An 18,994-nucleotide genomic window follows, 5' to 3' on the forward strand; every position below is an offset into this window, starting at 1 on the left:
TCCCAAAGGTACTGTGTAACTCAACTAATCATAGAGTTGGCTTTAGTATGAGAACTACTGTTTTGTTTAAAGTGCTATAAAAATTAGAAACTTGACTGTCATATTTCATGCTTACATCACAGTAGAGAGAAACGTCTTATTACACCATAGCTGAAATGCATGACTTTTCCTTAGAACTGTAGTTGGATTTTATCCTTATCTGCTTATTATTGTAAAATATATAAATTGGGTGGGGAGAGTCAGATTTTGGACCTACAAACCTTGACATTGTCACTTTAAGACTGACTTTTTTCAGTTTCTTAAAATACAAAATTGCAAGAATTCTGACTTTCATGTTTGAGAGTATAATAATTTGCTGTCTTCCTCTTCATTATATAAAGTGATTACGGTTAATGTTAAATGGAATACTTTTTTTCGTATCTAAAAAGAGGAGTCAGAGACCAGGATTTTAAAAAATGTCTCTCAAGTTAGGCAGCTTCGGAACTTCTGCGCTCTCAACACCTTGGAAAGCCAGGCCACTTACTTAGATGCCAGCTTCTGAACCTGCAAGCCTATCTTGAGGCGTAGGGTTTTGTAAAGTTTTTTTTTTTTTTTTTTAAAGGTTGGCCTATATAATTTGCTATGAATATTCTCAAATACCATATCCTCCAGATTAAAAAAATTATATTAGGTGTTCTTATAAGGAGATTATGGCATATAAAACCAAGTTTACATTCATGACATAAATGTGGTCAAAGGGAGGAGGAAGGAGGTGCAGTACTCCTCAGAACTAAAACTTGGTCCTTGTACCTTTTGCTAATTTTCCTCCCTGAAGGAGAATTTTAAGGACGTGTGTTTGTGTATGAGGATGAGGTTTGGGGGGGAGGGGATGCAGGAAAGATGTAATTTCACTCTGATTGCATATTTTAAATGAATCACACCTTTATAAAACATGTTGGAAAACGAACAACTCTTTTGCAGCAATTAGTCACTGATAAAAACATGCTATAGTTTCAAAAATTTAGTACAGTAATCCTCACTTAACGTTGTAGTTATATTCCTGAAAAATGCAACTTTATGCGAAATGATGTTAAGCGAATCCAATTTCCCCATAAGAATTAATGTTAATTCGGGGAAAGGGGGGGTTTCCAGGGAAATTTTTTTCACCAGACGAGACATTATATACATATACAGTATAAGTTTTAAACAGTTTTAAACAAACAGTTTTTAATATTGTACACAGCAATGAATGATTGTGAAGCTTGGTTGAGGTCCTGGAGTAAAAAGGGGGAATATTTCCCAGGGAATGCCTTGCTGCTAAATGATGAACTAGCACTTGGCTGAGCCCTTAAGGGTTAATATGCAGTTGTTAATGTAGCCTCACACTCTACAAGGCAGCATGGACTGAGGCAAGAGGGAGGAAACACAATAGAAGGAGGGCAGTAGCTTCAAAAACTGAACATGATGATGAGCCCATGCTATCCAGCTGGAGCGCACCACTCCCTCCTCCTGACAGCACATGGATGACTGCAGAAGTGCTGACTTTCCAAAGTGCTGGGTGGTACGTGCATGCGTGAGAGAGAGAGACGTGCATTGCCCCCTTTAAGTACGCTGACCCCAGTTAAAGTACGTTGCCCTTTTAAGCAGATCAGACAGGAAGCAACAGCTTCCAGCAAGCTCGCTCCTTTCTGTCCCTGAGCCCTGTCCCCCTCCTCTGCTTTGTGGAGAGGAGGTACAGAGCGGGGGAGGGGGCTGGAGCAGGTGGACATCCTGATACTAGCACCCCTCTCCCCCAGCAAGCAGGAAGCTCCAGGGAGCAGCTCCAAGGCTGAGGGCAGGGCAGGAGCAGCACAGCAGTGTGGGGAGAGACCTCTGAACTGCTGCTGGGCAGCTGCTGAGCCACATACCTTACAGGGAATTTAGGGGAGCTGATGGGAGTGGGGGCTGCTGGTCCCCCTGGTTCTAATCCCCACAAGGAGGGGCTGCTCTTCCAGAGAATCCTGCAAGCAGTGGACAAAGCAGGCAGCTGCCAAATGACGTTATAAGGGAGCATTGCGCAACTTTAAACGAGCGTGTTCCCTAATTGATCAGCAATGAAACAACATTAACTGGGACGACTTTAAGTGAGGAGTTACTGTATATAAACTAGGAACTATGCCCCAAAACTGTTGCATTCTAGTAATTCATTCATAAAACAGACTCAGATTACCTTTGCAAGTGTTCGGATCTGTGATAAACTTTGTATGGCCTATGTGTAGCAAAATTCATAATTTTGAAAATTAATTAGCGGTTTGGATGAACTCTTCTGTGCTTGGATAGTAGCTAACATGCAATATCTTGGTTATTTTTCTTAATATCAAATTTAGTTATGCCATTTTATAGGCTAATTGCTTTCCAAATCACAGCTGTTTTGGAGTTGAGAGCTAAGCAGAGAAATCCAGTAAATGTATAGTTTATGTATACTTCTCTAATGAAAAATGGCTGAGCAGATTATTTTCAATTTTGTTTTTTTAAAAACTAATTTTAATCTTTTTTCTAAATTTTGGCCAGGATCAAATATTTTTATCACTTACCTAATATCAATTTATAATACTATATCTCAGTAACAATAGTGGCGTGAAGGAAGATCCTGAGACACTATCTAATACACACATTTGGCTTTCATGAGCATTGCTAAGATGAAAGTGAAGTGTAAAATGCTAAATGAAGGCACAAGCATTTCTAAGTTATAGCATCATCTTTTTTGTTTCAATATAAAATGTCTTAAAGTAGTGTAAAGATTCTGTTTTTACGAGGTTAGTTGCCGTAATGGTGTAGAGTCCATTTTAATATTACTAGCAACTGTATTTTAATGTTGCTGTGGTTTGTTTATTTCTTTGTCTCCAGGCTTCAAAATACATCCCTGATATCTGTGTTATTAGAGCAGTACAAAAAATTGTCTGGGCATCAGGGTGTGGGTCAGTACAGCTGGTGTTCAGCTCAAATGAGGAAATTAGTAAAATTTATGAAAAGGTAAGAATTCTTAAGCAACTTCTTTTTCTATTTAATTATTTGGTCAGCTATAAAAAGGACAGTGTCAAGTAATTTAGGCTCAAAATGTGACCTATCTTCAAATAGTTATATTCTTGTTGGTAATATACTTTGGATTCTAATGTAGGGTCACAGTTGTGAAACTGTAGTTAAGATTGAGATGGTACTTCCATGCTATGTGCCTATTTTCAATTATTTTTGGGCTGAAATTTCTTAAACTTGAAGTTGAATTTTTTTCTATTGTATCCAAATGTGAAATAAGCATTTGTTACATGCTAAATTTTTCAGGTGTACTTTTGTAATTTGGATAATTCAAATGCTTTAGTTTTTAAAGCTCAGACAAGACATATATGTAATGAAAAATGTTGTTGGCCTCCCTTTTTTGGAAGAAATTTGATTTTGAAATTGACACTGAAGCATTGGTAAAACTGAGTGATAGCATGTATAGCAGTTTATTTTCCTTAATTGCTTATGCACATACTTGGAGTTAAAATATCAGATCTTTACATACACAGGATTTAAGGGGTGGGTTAGACCAATCAGAGTTGGAGATATTTCTGGGTATCATACAAAATGTTTATACTCTCTCAAGCTTTTGGATCTTTTTTCCCCTTGGCGTACACTGCTCAGAACCTTGTTCTTATCAAAGTAACCTTCGACTTATCAACAGTGGCTTATAAAATTTTAAAAGTAATGCTATAACCAACTCCTAGAATTGTATTGCAAATACATGTGTATCGTGGGATGATGTAGTTAAGGAAGTTGCTGAATTCTGGAAAGAGCAGGTTCTATTTGTCTCTTCACTAACTCCTCTGAATTTTCAAAGTTAATCGAGTTAATCTGGCACTGCTCAGCACTTAGCTAAGTAAAGGAAGAAGGAATTTGGTGGGATGCTTTTATTCTTTGTATTCTAGACCTTTTGCTTAAATTTTTGATTTGCAGAAAAGTAGGTATACTTCCAGAAAAAGCAGCTTCTCATTTAGCTAGCTTAGTAGCCCTAGCACTTCGGATTTCCTAGGTATCCTGTTCAGTTTCTCACAAATGAGTTCCTCACTAAGAAGAATAATTCTCCATTTATTTGAAGTTTACTAACGGGGCTAAATTCTGGCTAAGCTGTTGTGGTAGTAGAGAAGCAGAAGATGCTCTCATATGTTTCTGCATTTGCTACCTATATCATAAAAAAGGAGTGTGGGAGGGGAAGCAGGATCCACATGCAGGTTTGTGGAAGGGGCAGGCTAGGGCAGAACTACTTGAAGTCTTGTTGTGCACGGGGCCTGTTGGTTCCTTGTCCCCTTTTCTACCAGCACTCTAGCCAATACAGCTGCCCTGGCATCCTGGAGAGCCTCCGCTGTGCTGTGCTATAGACCTGGCACAGTTTACCCCCTTCTTAAAATAACAAGGAAACCAGGTGGAAGTATAGCAGTGCAACAATGTGCTGCTGTTTACTGTGGCTTTGTGGCAAAGCCACAACTGAACCTTGACTCTCTCTGTCTGTTTCAGGCTTTACAATTTGTATTTGTAAACTATATATTTAAAGATTGAATTGAAAACATTAGGCAGTGAGTATGTACCTTAAATAGGAATGTATATGGCCACAGAAATAACGAGGAGAAACTATAATTGGATGAATGATGTTGAGAATTATACACAAGTTGAGGAGAATCTTTCCTACACGTTAATTTTAAATGCCATTTCACTTTGTTTTAGGAATTTTTCACATTTGTTTTAGATTCTCACCCAGTTTTCCCTCGGGGTGAAATCACCCCATTGAGAAGTCTTAACACAAGACCTGTGCAACACTTTAAAACCAATTTAAACCCTGAAAATAAGACTCAGATGAAACTTAAACTGTGCATAGGCCTTGTGCTAGTTCTTTGCACAGGGAGAATTTCACCCTCTTTGTACTCAAACATCAATGTCAACCATTCTCTTTGGTGTTTGTGCCACTGATACTGATGCATGTATTAAACCAGAGGGCTTGTCTACACAAACAGTTCGTTGCAAGTGGAGGTGTAAATCTGCCCCATGCTAGCTTGCTGTGCAGTGACTGTCCACATGGACCCTGCTCCTGTGCACAAAAAGTTCCTTAGTGTGCTTTGTTCTACCCCAACTATGAAAAAGGAGTAGATTAAAGCACAATAGGAAACTTGGTGAGTGTCAGCAGAGTCCACATGGCCACTTAGTGCATGGCAGGTTAGTGCGGAGTAGATCAGTATGTTCACGCAGAGAAGCCCAGAGCTACGTAAGCATGAAATGTGATATGAGGTGACACTGGAAATGAAGGAAAAACTCTTGGGAACAAACTATAAAAAGAAAGGAGAAATTGCAGAAGCAGAGTGAAGGAGGGATAAAAGCAAAAGTGGGACAGGAGGAAACAAAGTAAAATGGAAGAAGGGGAGAAATGGCAGAAATGGGGGGTATGATGGAAGAGAAAACTGCACAAAATCCAAGTTTTAAGTGACAGAGACAACAGCGTAGGAACACAAACTACAAGAAATTACTGTAGAATAGTTAGTTTGTAATACTCAGGGCACTGCAGTGGTGCAGCTGCAGCACTTCAGTGAAGATACTACTATGCCGATGGGAGAGGTTCTCCCATCAGCGTGTAGTTAAAATCCACCTCTGCTAGAGAGGGTAGCTGTCAATGGGAGAAGCCCTCCAGTTGTTGTAGCGCTGTCTACAAAGGGGGTTAGGTAAATATAACTATGTTGCTAATGGGGGTGGATTTTTCGCACCCCTGAGCAATGTAGTTATACCAATATACGTTTTTATAGACCTGTCCTGAAGTATTACAAAAACATACCTGTGACTGTTTCGGGTGTTTAGTCAACTAGCTCCCTGCTGTGAAATCGTTAATCTGCTTTTCTCCAAAGCATTACACTTGTGGGAAAAAAAGTAGATGATTTTTTTAAAGCTGGCATACTAATAATTAGATTCTAACTGCTGGAGGATGGAGACATTTCACAAAGGCTTCTTCTGATGCTAATAGTTCAATGGACTCTGCTTCATTTTTGACAATTTTGATTTTTCAGTGGAACTTGGAGAGACAGCTCTCATCAGAGTTGTCAGAATCCCCAAAATTAGAGTCTATAAATTAAAGTTCAAAACTCACTTATTAAATCATCTAGTGAATTTATTTTTCTTTTATATTAAAAATTAAAACTTATTTTAGAAGGTGGGTCCAGGTTCTTCTGGAATTCTTCCTTACCGCCCCAAGAAGCCTTATGTTACAGCAGTCCTTTTGGTCAGAGAGGACTGCATTTGGTTTTCCACCAAACCAGATCAGCACCATCTTAAGCCATGGCACTGAGAGACTTTTTTGAAGTGCTCCCTACCCAGAGGATCTGAATGATACTTTCACAGCCCAGACAGTTCTTGCGCTAAACAAAGAGATAAGCTTGGACCACTACAGGACTGTATGTTACCCTGCTTCTAGATCACGGGACTCCTTCCTTCCCTCTTCCCCCCACCCCCTCCGGCCCTCCCCCCCCCCCAAAAATAATTAAAATAAAACCCATCTTTGTAGAAGGGGTGGATTGTGCAGGATAGTTGCTCTTCTTGAGTTGTTGGGATTCTGTCTGCACCCTCAAATCACTTAACATGCCAAAGATGTCAGATTATCTAATGCAGTGATCGTAAATCTTTTGTTTCTTGATTGCCACCCAAAGAAGAAAAATTAGCATAGCCTCAGTTACCAGTACACGGATGTGTTGCACATTAGTTTGTGTAGACCCTGCTGGTGTACACTAAAAGTTTGTTAGAGAGCATGAATGCAGGATCTGCATCGACTAATTAATGTGTAATGCATTAGAGTGCTTTAGAAATCACACCCTGTAGTCCATGTTACTGCTCCGTGTAGATGAGCTCTAAGGCACACTTTCTTTGCTTTGTCCTCTCCTTCTACCACTTTCCCTCATTATCTCCCTTTCACACCCTTCTCTTCTTCCCACATACTTAAGCCTGTGATCTATCTGTCATCTAAAATGCATATTCTGTGTGTATATACCCCTCTATAATACTGTCATATAATAATCACTGTTGGTGATGGGTAAGGTTGAAATTTGGCATATGTTCTATTGGCTCAAAGCTTTTTCAAACAACTTAATGTTGGTTTTTATATTGTGTGCCTGCATTTTTTTTTTTTTAAATCACCTTGCAGAAGCTTTGGCAAAATCAGTTCAGCCATTTTTTAGTTATGCTAAAAGGGGTGGGGAGTGCCTATATTCCAGTCAGAAAAATTACGTGTTATCTCAAAAATGGCCCAAATATAACAATTCAAATTTGGCTTATTTGATCTGAAGAAAATTCTATTCTTTTCTGATTTTAGGAAAGGGGTGCTAAGAACTTCTCAGTTAATCAAATAGGTCCTGAGCACCTTAGAACCATAGAGCAACTCCTTAGGGCTTTCTAAAGCAATGCAGGATGACAACTCTGCTGTGTTCGAAGTACAGCTCTGCTTGCAAAATTTTAAACTCCACATTTGCACTGCATTAGAAACTTTCCTTTTTATTGGGGAAAAAAAAAATGTGAGCAACTAGCAGTAACATACAGTGATAGTAACTTCTATCCACTAGCTCCTCCATTTTTGCACCTCAGTTCTTCCACAAAACTGCTATTCATGCTTCCTTGGTCTTCCCCCAAACTCCCACCCAATATTCATCCCCCCTCCTTCTGCACAGTTTGCAAAGTAATGGCTCTCCGGGGGCATATAAAAACGTGGTGGTGTTGCCCCAGGGTGCATAAGACCTTCCAGGGCCCTCCATGCACTCCCTGAAATGTGCTGCTGAGTATCCTGTCCCATGGGCCTGGGTTCATATTATCTTGTGCCTGGGATGACTCTGCAGTTGTCTGGCTTTGGGATCAGGGGCAGCTCCAGGCACCAGCGCAGCAAGTGCGTGCCTGGGGCGGCAAGCCGCGGGGGGCAGCCTGCTGGTTGCTGTGAGGGCGGCCGTCAGGCTGCCTTCGGCGGCATGCCTGCGGGAGGTCTGCTGGTCCCGCGGCTTCAGCGGTAATTCGGCGGCGGGGACGCTGAAGGCACGGCACTGGCGGACATCCTGCAGGCGTGCCGCCGAATCCGCGTGGCCAGCGGACCGCCCGCAGGCGTGCCACCGAAAGCCGCCTGACTGCTGTGCTTGGGGCGGCAAAAACCATAGAGCCGCCCCTGTTTGGGATGCAATGGGACGGCCATGCAGCCTGTGTTACCACAGCTGAATTTGTCTCTATTGCCTACTGAGGATCTGGTCCCTTTCCTGAGGGGAATTAGTGAAGCTCACGTCCGAGGTGTCTAACAGGTACAGCTGCTAGAGGTTTTTGTGCCTTTAGTAACTTTTCTGGGTCCTTGAGTGCTTAATTTCTCAGTCTTAACATTAAATTAGTAATATTTTTAATACATGTACATATACAGTATGTGTGCATATGCTCACTCTAAATGGGGGTCTGCTTATTAAGATTTTTGAAGAAGACTGAGAATATGCTTTTTAGTTTTTGTAAGTGGCTGGCTGAGCTTCTCTGAATTGATCATTTTAATGCTTCTGAGATTTGAATTGTATTGTAGTTGTGTTTTAGAGTGCCTAGAGCCTTAAGCAGTTTTTAGTCCCCTCCCCCCCCCCCATAGAAATAATTTTTCTCCAGCTGTGTTGCTTTCTTATCTCCTTAGAGGGAATGAGTATTGTTGTGTTGGATGGGTGAACTGTCTTTGGCTGGGGAGGATTTCAGTTGTGTACCAGAAGTATAGGCATCCTGTTTCACATCTTTTTTCTGAGCTTTGCCTTTCTAATCTGGTATAACTACAGTAACTCCTTGCTTAACATTGTAGTTATGTTCTTGAAAAATGTGACTTTAAGCGAAACAATGTTAAGCGAATCTAATTTCCCCATAAGAAATCATGTAAATTGGGCGGGGGGGGGGTTAGGTTCCAGGGAAAAAACTTTCACCAGACAAGACTTGCGTATATACACAGTATAAGTTTTAAACAAACAATTTAATACTGTACACAGCAATGATGATTGTGAAGCTTGGTTGAGGTGGCGGAGTCAGAGGGTGGAATATTTCCCAGGGAATGCCTTACTGCTAAATGATAAACTAGCAATCAGCTGAGCCCTCAAGGTTTAACACGTTGTTGTTAATGTAGCCTCACACTCTACAAGGCAGCACAAATGGAGGGAGGGGAGACAGCATGGCGCGCGCGCGCACACACACGGTGTGTGTCTCAGAGAGAGAGAGATGCGCATTGCCCCTTTAAGTACGTTGACCCCAGTCTAAGTACATTGCCTTTTTAAGTAGATAAACAAGTTGAGACATCATCTGCTGCTAGCAAGCTCCCTCTGTCCTAAGCCCTGTCGTGTCCCCCCCCTGCTCTATGGAGATGGGGTAAGCTGGGGGCAGGAGCAGGGGACACCCTGACATTAGCCTCCCTTGTCAGTCCCCCCCTCCGCACAGCAAGCAGGAGGGTCCCGGGAGCAGCTCCAAGGCAGGAGCAGCACATGGCAGTGGGGGGCGGGACAGCTGAACTGCTGGCAATTGATAGCCTGCTGGGCAGCTGCCGCACAGGGAACTTAGGGGAGGGGAGAGCTCATAGGGGGGCTGCCGGTCCACCCTGGTTCCAAGCCCCCACCAGCCAGCTGCAATGGGCTACTCTTTCTGCAAGCGGTGGACAAAGCAGGCGGCTGCCAAACAACGTTATAAGGGAGCATTGCACAACTTTAAACGAGCATCTTCTCTAATTGATCAGCAATGTAACAATGAAACAAAATTAACTGGGACGACTTTAAGTGAGGAGTTACTGTACACATCTTATTATGTGGTGGTTTATACTGTCCATGTCCTCATCTGTTAGTTTGACAAGTAGTATTGAGAAACTTTAATTAGAGGATGGAAGGGTTAAATAATAAGGCATACTAATGTGAAAGGGGAGGGGAAGAAATTGGTAAATATTGTATTTAAGAAGCTACCAATGTTAAAGGTAGAAAGAAAAGTAACTAAACAAGTATAACTAAGATCCAAGTGCTTGTTACTCAAGTATAAAAAGGTGCAGTCTCATCTGCATATATTACTATGCATTAGTTGTATTACACTAGTACCTGCAGGACCCAAACAGGTCAGCACCTCACTTTGCTAGGTATTGTGCAGATATATAGAAGACAGTTCCTACCCCAGAGAACCTATCATTTAAGACAAGATGCAGCAGGTGAGTGAAAAGAGTATAGGGGAGAGAAGACTGAATCAATGTATGTGATAACTTGCATTGTAGATTTAGCTGGGCATTGGGGGACACACTCTTGGTATCCCCTTGTGTTTTAAGTGTACAGCTAGATGCCAGACAGATTTGTTGCACTTTTCCATATCCATTCATGCTGCTCATTTGATTCACTTTACAGACAAATGCAGGCAATGAGCCAGACATGGAAGATGAACAAGTTTGCTGTGAAGCTTTGGAGGTGATGACCTTGTGTTTTGCTTTGATTCCAACAGCATTGGATGCACTTAGTAAAGAAAAGGCATGGCAGACATTTATCATTGACTTGCTATTGCACTGTCACAGCAAGTAAGTGATTTAAAATAAATAACACTTGTATAGCATTTTACCTCTTCAAAACACTGTACAAACTAATCTAAAACACAAGGTAGATGTTCCAGCTATTTATCTGCTTTTTAACTACAAGGGGTTTTTTGTACAGAAATACTAAAGACTTTCAATGTTGGTTTGCTTTGTATTAATTTTTTGACAACCTATGGTAAGTTCAAAATAAGTTTGTTTTTTTCTGATTGACTGGTTAGTCGTGTACAAATATTGTGCAGATATATAGAAGACAGTTCCTACCCCAGAGAACCCAGAGAATACAATATTCGTATTCTGCTTAGCAATATAACTTTGTAACTAGGTACTGTGTCTCACCAACTCTCATTGAAATCCGAGAGTTGCAGGTGTTCAGCACCACTCAGAATTATGCTGTTTGTTTGAAAAGTCAGTTAAACCAGAAAAATCTCATTAGTGTTTGAGACATCCTGAAGAGGGTATTTGGCCATTCTGACTTTTGTTCATAATGTGATGCATGTATTAGTAATACTAATGTTGTTACTTTTTCACTTGTACTCATTTGTTCAAAAACTCTAATCCTTTTCTTTTACTGGTAAGAGTGAGAACACTTAATGTATTATAAATGTCCAACTGACTTGGCAGAGTGCTTATTAAGCTTCCAAAAAGACCAGTAGATGTTATATTTAATGCTGTTTAAAAAAGTTAAATATGATAGCTATAAAATACTTAAGTAATGTCAGTGGGATAGAACTTTGTCACAGGTTAATTTTCTCCTGTTACATGAATGCAGAGGCAAAGCATCATTTATAGAAAGGTTTTAAGCTAGCATTGAATCATAAGGTCCTCTTACACTAAATCCTCACTCCCATGAAAAATCATTTTATTCAATGTTCATGCCACCCTTTTAAATATTAATCAGATTATAAAATGTGTGTCTTTGGTACTTGGATTGTTAATATACATAAATAATGTTACACCAGTTTACCTGCATAATCATTGCTTCATCTGAAAATTTTTACAAGTTTGTCTAGCTAGTGAATCTGGGGGGGGGGGGACTTTACTAAGTATAAAATTCTGAATGCAGATAGAAAAGTAAGTAACATGCTTCTCAGGTAAACTTTAATTGTTCGAAATATTTTCACAAGCAGCAAATGTGACTGGTTATGTCAAATGTAAATGTGTCGTTTTTGCTGGTTTTGGAAGACTTCCAGGTGGCAGCACTTTGATTGTCATTAAATGTTGAGGGTTACTAAAACAACATTATCCACAGAACTATTATTTTTATTAAAGACTTCTTAGTTCTGGTGTTGTCAGTTCTTTCCATGACTGTGACATCAGACATTTTAATTCAATTTATAAAAGATCAACAATAGATAAAAGTGAGTTAAGTCATGATTGTCCAATCTGTTGAATGTTAGTTATCTGGGTTAAATCCTAGCCCCATTGAAGTCAATACAAGTTTTGAAATTGACTTGTATGGAGTCAGGATTTCATCCATAGTGTTTGATTTCTTTTCCTTCTAGATGTGACAAACTGTAAAGATTTCTACACTACTCTGCATGAAGTTTTGTGATTAACTTCCCAGACATTTTCTTTAACATATAACACATCTAATACACTAGTGTTGAAAAAACATTTTTTCTGTGTGCATCTCCTAACAAATTCTTTATCTGTTGAGAAAGATTTGTGAAGTGGTTGCCTCTTAATATTCATTCTGGCTGATGTGGATTGCTATATTATCTAAGACAGGTGTTTTAAAGACTGAATCACTGGTACCAGGATAACTGAACTTAGTTATACACCTCTACCCCGATATAACACGAATTTGGATATAACACGGTAAAGCAGTGCTCCGGGGGGCAGGGCTGAGCACTCCAGCGGATCAAAGCAAGTTCGATATAACGCGGTTTCACCTATAACGCGATAAGATTTTTTTGGCTCCCGAGGACAGCGTTATATCGGGGTAGAGATGTATATGAGCTGAGGATAGCCACAAGAAACATGAACTTCAGGTGTCAAGTTTTTTGAGGGGAGTGGGGAGGCTTAATACTGGAGAATAAGCATAATTACTTGATGTCAACCTGAAGCAAGGACACATTCTATCTGTTGGTTTGTTTGAAAGCTTTCAAAAGGCCAGACTCTGGGTGTGAAAGCAGCTGACACCCAATGTGTTTCAAGATGCTGTTTTTTCAACTTTTGAAATCAGTTATCGCAAATGAATTCTATGAATCCTAAACATAACAGTAAAATGTGACATGAAGAACAGTAATAGGCCCATTCCCCATAGTATTTTGTTCAGGAATATTTTGAGAATCAATCACAACAAAATGGTAAATATCATTCCACAGTACTGTTGCGGTTTACAGTAGTGTTGTTTAGCCATACGATTAAGTATCCCTGCATTATCATAGGCTGCAGTTAACAAGGCTGCTATTACTTTGTCATATTGAATGTTGCCTTTGCAGCTTCACAAAAGTTTGAAATCCACACCTAATTAATTTACATATTAGTTTTCATAGCTTGTAGTAAAAAGAAATGCAAACAAAATTTGCTTAACTTTATTTTTAATTACCCTACCAGATATTAAATAGACTTCTATTTCACCAATCTCTTGTATTTTTAAAGCTGCCTTTCTATAATATAAAATCAAGGGTTTTTTTGTTTCCAAGTATATGTACATTACACATCAAACTTGGAGGGTGGTTGCAGCAGAGATGTATATAAAGATGTTCATTGTTCACCTCTTCTTGAACTTCAGATGCAGTGGTGGAAGACTTTTTTCGTAAAAAGCTGTGCAGTCCTGATTGTGCAAGCTTGAATAATGCCTGACATCTCTGGGACAGTTTAGTGTAGGGTTATTCAAGAATCTGGCATCTGCATTTGATTTAATAGTAGCATTTTCCTTTACAGAGATAAATCCCTCATATGATCTGAATTCCAGGAAGTGGATCTCTCACTCCATGTGTAAATGATCTAGAAGTATGTTGCATTTATTGGGAAATGAAACACTGCATAGATCCATCAAGATTTTATCTCATCAGACTTTGTGTGCAGAAATTTCAGTTTTCCTTCAGAGGCGGAAAGACAATCAAATGTAGTTGAGGCAAAATATCCATTCCCCTGCAATTTTTGATTGATGTAGGTGAGGTACCCACTATTCATGATGAGGTCATTCATGTCCAGTTATATCTAATATGTGCCATGCAGTGTTTGTGCAGTAAACCAGCACTGTTGAGACCATTGTACTATAAAATCTTCTGCATGGAATGTCAGTCTAGATCTTCTATTTTTTCCAACAACATAACTATAGTGTTTGATTTATTGTGACTTTTCCAGCAGTATACTCTTTTTATCATAGCAGCTATAAGTGGTATCTCAAGCAAATAGATTTCTGCATCCTCTTTCAACTGGTTTTTTTTGACAAGGCAAGGAATTTGTGATCTGCAGTTATATACTTTTTGGATCTTTTTTTATGTGAGAACTGGCAGTCTGTCATGGATCACACTTAGGCATCCCTCTACTATTGAATTTTTTTCTTCATGAGCATTCAACAGACCACTTTGCATTAGGTTTCCTTTCGCTGTATGATTTAATCCAAGAGTGGCCAATCTTACTGAGCCTTATACAACGATTTTCAGAAGTTCAAGAGTCAGGGCACACTGGCCAAGGGTCGGAGCTTCAGCCCCTCAGGAGACGCCTGCTGGTGCTCGGAGTTTCAGCCCTGCTCCTGCTGAAACCCCAAGCCCCAGCAGGCGCGCTCCATAGGGCTGAAGCCCCAAACCCCTCTCACTGCTGGACAGAAGCCCCTACCCCACCATCCCACTGTAAGGCAGAGGTTCCAAGCTCTCTCTCTCTTCCCCCCCCCCTTCCCCCCGGCTGCACTTTAAAGTGAGCTGCACTTTAACTGTAAAAGAGCCACATGCGGCTCGCGAGCCATGGTTTGGCCACCCCGATTTAATCTGTTTGGTCATACTAGTGTGGCTAGTATTTTGACATTGAAAGGAGCAGCCAAAAGAACTAATACTTAGGATAGTCTCCTATTACTGTGAATGACATCTGTTATTTGTAATGACAAATCATGTCTTAATGATAATTAGCAACTCCTTGTATTGCTGCAAGAACTGACTCATGAGTCTTAACATTTAACTACATTTGGCATTCGCATAAACATCTGGTGCGAATATAACATGCTGTATATTTCTCAGTGCTGATAAGTCACAGAATTAACTTACAGTTGTTTAAACATCTTACAAGTTACATTTAGCATGAATTTTAAATATTAAAGTAAATTTACTTTTGAAAGGTATTGAATTGACTGCACTAGAAAGTGAGGTAACCTGTTTACAGAACACACACAGTAGTAGCATAACAACCCCACCTCCAAGCTAAGTATCCAGACCCCTTCAGTCATAGGAGACTACTAAAACTGGTCAGCAAAGGTGCCATTTGTAATGAGTTTTCTGTTCTGGGCATTTATGCATCAGTAACTGGACTACAGAATTTAAATTGAGTATGCATAAATTTGAAGGCCAGAAAGGGACCATTTTGTTCTAAACTGAGCTGCTGCTTAACACAGGACGTAGAATTTCACTCTGAATCTTGCATCTTGGCACAATTTGTGGCCTAACTAGAGCATTTTAGAAAGACATCTAGTCTTAATTTGAAGACTCCAAAGCATGGAGAATTTATAAGATCCTTTTGGTAATCTATTCCAGTGGTTAATTACCTTGCTGTTAAAACTCTTTTATTACCAGTTAGAACTTTGCTGACTTAAGCTTCCAGCCATTAGGTTATGCCTTTGATTGCTAGGTTAGAGACTACTAGTGAACAGCTAAGAGACAGTGTTTACTTTTGATTGCTGCTAACTGGGACCAAATTTGAAGTGGTGCTTTAGTTTTGAGAAATTTTGTTCTGTTTCTATATCCTGACCTCTTTCCCAGTGTGAGACAATTGTACTGTTTCTTTCTTCCTGCAAACACTAGAGGCAGTTCAAACCTATCTGCATTCTGGGGCTTAACCCACACCCCTTTTTTTCCTCATGTCTTAATTCTGTGTCCAACTTGCTAAACAGAGCAGCACGTTAGCTCTCCTGGCTCATCCATTACCATCCCAGCCTTTAAAGATGATGTGCCATTAGCTAACAATTTTTCTCATTCTCTCACATGCGCTGAAATTTAAGGGACTCTTCCCCTTATATGGGGCCACCCACTGAGCTCCTTATCTGTTTTTCCCTTCTCCACCATCATGGTGAAGCAAACCAGATTTAGCATAATGAAGGATGTCAGCCTAGTCAACTGACCAAAGGGTAACTTATTGTATTGTCTACCTCCTCAAGTGTTTGTAAAACTATTAGTAGTGGTGATAACCCAGCTAAGAACTCTAGGAACTTCTCTATACCCATTCTTAGAGGACCTGCACATCAGAACAGCCTTCCCCTGGAACCACCAGAAGCAACCCAGAGGGCCCTCTCCATTCTTTGGCAATATGCATTTGATACATTTAAAGAATATCTCTTTTCAGAGTCAAGATAAATAGATGTCAATTTTCCCAAAGCAGAGAGGGGTTAGTAAGATCCAGGTACTGACTTCTGAAGGGTCATCCTTGCATCTTTATCCAGGACATAGATCTTCTGATCTCATGCAAAGAGTTTTATCAACAGGCAAGATCACATAAGACAGAGCTTCCAGATTTATTTTTAGGGGCCTGGAATATGATGGTAATCTCCTCTCCCCACTTCCCCCTAATCTTAGCCACGTTTGCCAGGCTTTAGAATTGGGGATATCTTAGTGGTTTGAGCATTGGCTTGCTAAACCCAGGGTTGTGAGTTCAATCCTTGAGGGGGCCATTTAGGGAACTGGGGTTTAAAAAACAACTGTCTGGGGATTTGCCCTGCTTTGAGCAGGGGGTTGGACTAGATGATCTCCTGAGGTCCCTTCCAACCCTGATCTTCTACGATTCTAGAAGAACCATAATACATGGGGAACATGGTCAAGCTCAGATCTTCATAGTGTCATATCTTCAGAATTATCAGTTCCTAGAGGAAAGTAGTTGGATTGGCTCTTAAGGACTTCCCAGATCACCTGAGAGCAAGGCCATGTGCTGTTTCAGTCAAGCAACACAGTGCTCCTGGCATACATAAATGAGCAGCAGGGTACGAGAATCTCAAATCTAAATGTCAGAGCAGTTCAGATTCTTTTGTGGGCAAAATGTCACCTACCTTCTGTTATGGCAGTCAAGTGTAAGGGAGTACCCTGAAAACAAGAGGAGACTGGCTAAGCAATTAACAGATAAACACCTCAGAATGGTCCTTAAATTGTCCCTGCAACAAAAGTGTTTCTGCTCATATTTCAAAGCTACACCACTAGAGATGCCATAGAGCTATCTAGATGTAACACAAAGGCTAGGCTCTCCTTCATCAGGAAACAGGCTCACAAATTTGCAGATTGGGTTTTCTGCCTTTCCTCCACTCTTCCACTACTAGGCCGAGTATGTCAAAAGATGAGTAAGACATCTGTTGTTCTCATCCCCCGAAAAAGGTATTGAAGGTTTGATACTCAGACCAAGTAGAGATCTCATGTCTCCACTCTATCAACCTACTAACGGACAGGAGCACTTATCCCAGGACTGTTGAACAGCAACTCGTAAACATGGCAATATTCCTTCATACTAACAGGTGCTGCAAGCCTTCCATCCATCCCACTGGTGTTCACAATAGATCAATCCTAGGAAATATGAAGTGTTTCAGCTCTTCCATGTATCCTACAGGATGGAACTAAACCTCATCATGTACCAACCACCATTGCATCCCATGTCTTAGTATAAACCAGTCTCAGACTCGGGCTTATCCAAGTCTGATGTAGATCAGCCTCCAAGTTTGTTAGAGCAGCATCTCTAACCAAACCAGCAGTGATCTCTTATCTTTCATGTCTGGGATCTCTCTTAACCCATCTATTCAAAATCTACTGTATACAATTACTTCGTATTTCTGTTCCATAAAGGCATAATGGTCACCAAATCTCTGCTGTTAAGATACAAGACTTACTGCATTTTTCAAGAGGAAAAAAATCTTTTGTAACCAATGTTAACTTTTCATACGTTGCAAGAAATATTTCCCCCTCATTTTGCTCAAATACTCCACATCGGAAGGAAAAAGCATGGCACATGCTACTGTGAGAGAAGCAATTAAAATATACTTCAATAGAATTTATCAGTTCAGGAAAACATCATCCCTGTTCAGTTCCTTCCACCTTTAAATGCCTAGATCTGCAATGCATTCATATTTTGTGTATCTAGTGAACCAAGTGCTATATCATTGAAGCCTATTCAGCCACAGATAAAGACTATTCCAAAAGGGGTCAGATCCAATTAATTGTATTCCACAGTGGCCTCCTGGGCAGAAGATATGTCAGCCACAACAGGGGAAATCTGTAAAATTGCCACCTTGTCAACCATCAAGATTTTTTCATAAAACACTGTAAGCTTTATTTTTCATTCCCAAGCAGAAGTGTCTTTTTAGCAGGAAGATCCAAGAGGCGATCCCAAAATTACTAATCTCTCTTACTGTAGAGAAGGGGAAATGTTTCTCTTCTATTTTCGTTCTCCCGTCATACTATTTTTTTTCTTATTGCTCTTTCTCCCCCAGTACAAGATATTTGGAACAGTTCAAGAATGGAAAAAATGTACCAGATTTCTTTTCTGTAACTGATTTCTCTCCAGTTCCACCTCCTCCCCCCTTCGCCCCCCGGAGTTAATTTTTTTCTGGATATATGTATGATGGCCTATTCAAGGTTCATGTGTACATATATTTAGCACAATTAAAGAAGGTATTAGAAGATTATAACATATTAATAATAAAACTTTTTAATGATTCCATACATCTGTGAAAGTACTCATCGAGCATGAAAGTGGGAGGGGAATAGCTAACTCTCTTGAACTTTTTGGATGAGTCTGAACTGCCACCAGTATTTTCAAGAAGAGAGGCACTACCCATGTCCAGAAAGGAATTCTGTTGTATAAAATTACTTCATTTTACCTGATAGTTCTTAGTGTAATGACAGTTCACAGTGACATAGACGTGTGTGTGTGTTGGTTTGGAGAACTCGGCCTGTTGTATGTTTGTCCTATTGTGTGTTTGCCAAATAAATATCTTATGCTTAAAAATATCTTTTAAATAGCACTTTTTTGCATGTTCCAGTTTCTACTATTTTATTTTAAATGGTGAAGATATTAAGGGCTGGTCCACACTACCCGCCCAATTCGGCGGGTAGAGATCGATCTTCTGGGATCGATTTATCGCGTCTCATCTGGACGCGATAGATCGATCCCCGAAGCGCTCCCCCGTCGACTGCGGAACTCCTGCTCGCCGAGAGGAGGAAGTGCTGTCAACGGGGGAGCCTGCCTGCGCCGCGTGGACCCGAAGTAAGTAAATTTAGTTCGATATAGGAAACG

At 40.3% G+C, this 18,994-nt stretch overlaps 1 protein-coding gene across 2 annotated transcripts in view; it reads left to right on the plus strand.

Annotated features, from left to right (window-relative positions):
* The window catches only part of LOC112116991 (ubiquitin specific peptidase 9 X-linked), a 182,204-nt gene that overhangs the window by 96,561 nt on the left and 66,649 nt on the right, over nucleotides 1-18,994 (plus strand). The window contains exons 24-25 of one of the 2 annotated variants that reach the window (XM_026650144.1): nucleotides 2,866-2,991; nucleotides 10,386-10,552. In XM_026650144.1, coding sequence (XP_026505929.1) covers nucleotides 2,866-2,991; nucleotides 10,386-10,552 — 293 coding nt within the window. The remainder of the gene's footprint in view (nucleotides 1-2,865; nucleotides 2,992-10,385; nucleotides 10,553-18,994) is intronic. The other variant, XM_026650150.1, reaches the window with a different exon arrangement.

This window comes from Terrapene carolina, unplaced genomic scaffold (genome assembly GCF_002925995.2).
Source record: "Terrapene carolina triunguis isolate 2854851 unplaced genomic scaffold, T_m_triunguis-2.0 Scaffold24, whole genome shotgun sequence".
Lineage (NCBI taxonomy): Eukaryota > Metazoa > Chordata > Testudines > Emydidae > Terrapene > Terrapene triunguis.